The sequence below is a fragment of the Egretta garzetta genome, unplaced genomic scaffold, assembly GCF_000687185.1.
Source record: "Egretta garzetta isolate BGI_Z169 unplaced genomic scaffold, ASM68718v1 scaffold1425, whole genome shotgun sequence".
NCBI classification, from domain to species: domain Eukaryota; kingdom Metazoa; phylum Chordata; class Aves; order Pelecaniformes; family Ardeidae; genus Egretta; species Egretta garzetta.
This window is the reverse complement of record NW_009259820.1, coordinates 4,027-5,725: the sequence shown is the minus strand read 5'-3', so window position 1 is coordinate 5,725 and position 1,699 is coordinate 4,027. Positions and strand designations below refer to the sequence as shown.

At 67.3% G+C, this 1,699-nt stretch overlaps 1 protein-coding gene across 1 annotated transcript in view; it reads left to right on the top strand.

Moving 5' to 3' along the window:
* Position 1: 1 nt before the first annotated feature.
* FLAD1 (flavin adenine dinucleotide synthetase 1) overlaps positions 2-1,699 on the top strand; it is a gene marked incomplete at both ends in the record, with an annotated part of 3,561 nt that continues 1,863 nt past the window's right edge. Inside the window, 4 exons of the mRNA XM_035895402.1 lie at positions 2-653; positions 1,100-1,247; positions 1,433-1,531; positions 1,614-1,699. Of these exons, the coding sequence (XP_035751295.1) occupies positions 2-653; positions 1,100-1,247; positions 1,433-1,531; positions 1,614-1,699 (985 nt within the window). The remainder of the gene's footprint in view (positions 654-1,099; positions 1,248-1,432; positions 1,532-1,613) is intronic.

Here is a 1,699-nt window from a genome sequence, read left to right as displayed (position 1 = left end):
CGGTGAGGTGGCCGCCTTCGCCGCCCGCTTCACCTACGTGCTGACCTCGGGGGGCATCGGCCCCACGCACGACGACGTCACCTTCGAGGCCGTGGCCAGGGCCTTCGGGGAGAGCGTCGCCCCCCACCCCGAGCTGGTGGCCCTGGTGCATAAGTTCTTCGGCAAGACGGACGCGCAGTGCCCCGAGATGAAGCTGGCTCGCGTCCCCGAGTCCTCCTGCCTCAACTACGGCATGGACGGGCGCACGGGCGGCGCCTTCAAGTACCCGCTGGTCAGCGTGCGCAATGTCTACATCTTCCCCGGCATCCCGGCGCTGATGGAGCGTGCCCTGGATGGCTTCGCCCACCTCTTCCGCAGCGAGCGGACCCGTTTCTACTCCCGCACCATCTACGTGGCGGCTGATGAGATCCTCATCACGCCCGCGCTGGACCAGGCCGTCGCCACCTTCCAGGGTCGCGTCAGCTTGGGTTCCTACCCGGACTGGGCCAACAACTACTACCGCGTGAAGCTGACGTTGGATTCGGAGTCGGAGCAGGACCTGGAGGAATCGCATCGCTTCCTGGTGGAGAAGCTCCCGCCAGGCGTTGTCGTGCCGTTGGTGACGGACTGTGTCTCGCCGGCAGCCGTGGAGGTTTATGGCCTGGCTGAGTCAGGTACAGGGGAGCGGTGCTGCAGCACAGCTCAGTGCCTCTGCGCTGCTCCTGCATGGACCCTGCAGCCCAGCAGGGCCAGGGCAGTGGGAAGACTGGCTGGGAAGCAGAGCTTGCCTGTTCTGGTGTGCTGGGGGGCTTGAGGGGTGCTGAGCAGCTACAATGGGCTTTGTCCCACACAGGTGGGAGTGGGTCCCGTAAGCCCAGTTAGGGCCCGCTGGTGCTGCGGCATGCATTATGGGGAGTGGTGCCGTGGATCCCCAGTGCATGCAGGATCCCTGTCCCATCCATGGCCAGACCTCTGGGTTGTGCCAGCTCTTGGCTCCAGGCTGCGGTGCCGGCAGTGTCTCCACGGTCTGTCTGGAGATGAGATGTGCCCGGAGGGTGAGGTGCCGCAGGCCCTGAGGCAGCGTGGCCCCAGGCGGGCACCGACCATCCCCTCCCGGCAGGCTCGGCCCTGGGGCAGAAGGTGGCAGCAGCACTGCGGACCATCGAGGAGGCTTTGGACCGGTACAGCCTGGCCCAGCTCTGCGTGGGCTTCAACGGGGGCAAGGACTGCACGGCCCTGCTGCACCTCGTCCACGCTGCTGTGGAGAGGTACCCGGCCACGGGGCTCTGCTGGCCCAGCTTGGGGCAGGGGTGAGGGGGTCCCACGGGCCCCAGCCAGGGCTCCAGGGCTCTTCCCTGCCCAGCTCTGGGGGAACAAGTGGATTCCTGAGGCCCAGCTCACAGGGACTGGGTGGCTGCCAGAGCGCAGCTGCGACGGGTGGGTCTCTCCCCAGGCGATACCCGGCCAGGCAGGAGAAGCTGCAGGTGCTCTACATCCGCATCGTGTCCCCCTTCCCCGAAATGGAGCAGTTCATCCAGGCGACCGTCCAGAGGGACGGGGCAGAGAGGGCCGGGCGGGGGGATGAGCAGCACCTCCCACAGCCCAGCAGGCAGCTGCCTGTCCTGCCTGCACAGGTACAAGATCCAGCTCTGCACAGTGGAGGGCTCCATCCGGGAGGCCCTGGCCCACCTGAAGGAGCAGCAGCCGCAGCTGGGGGGCG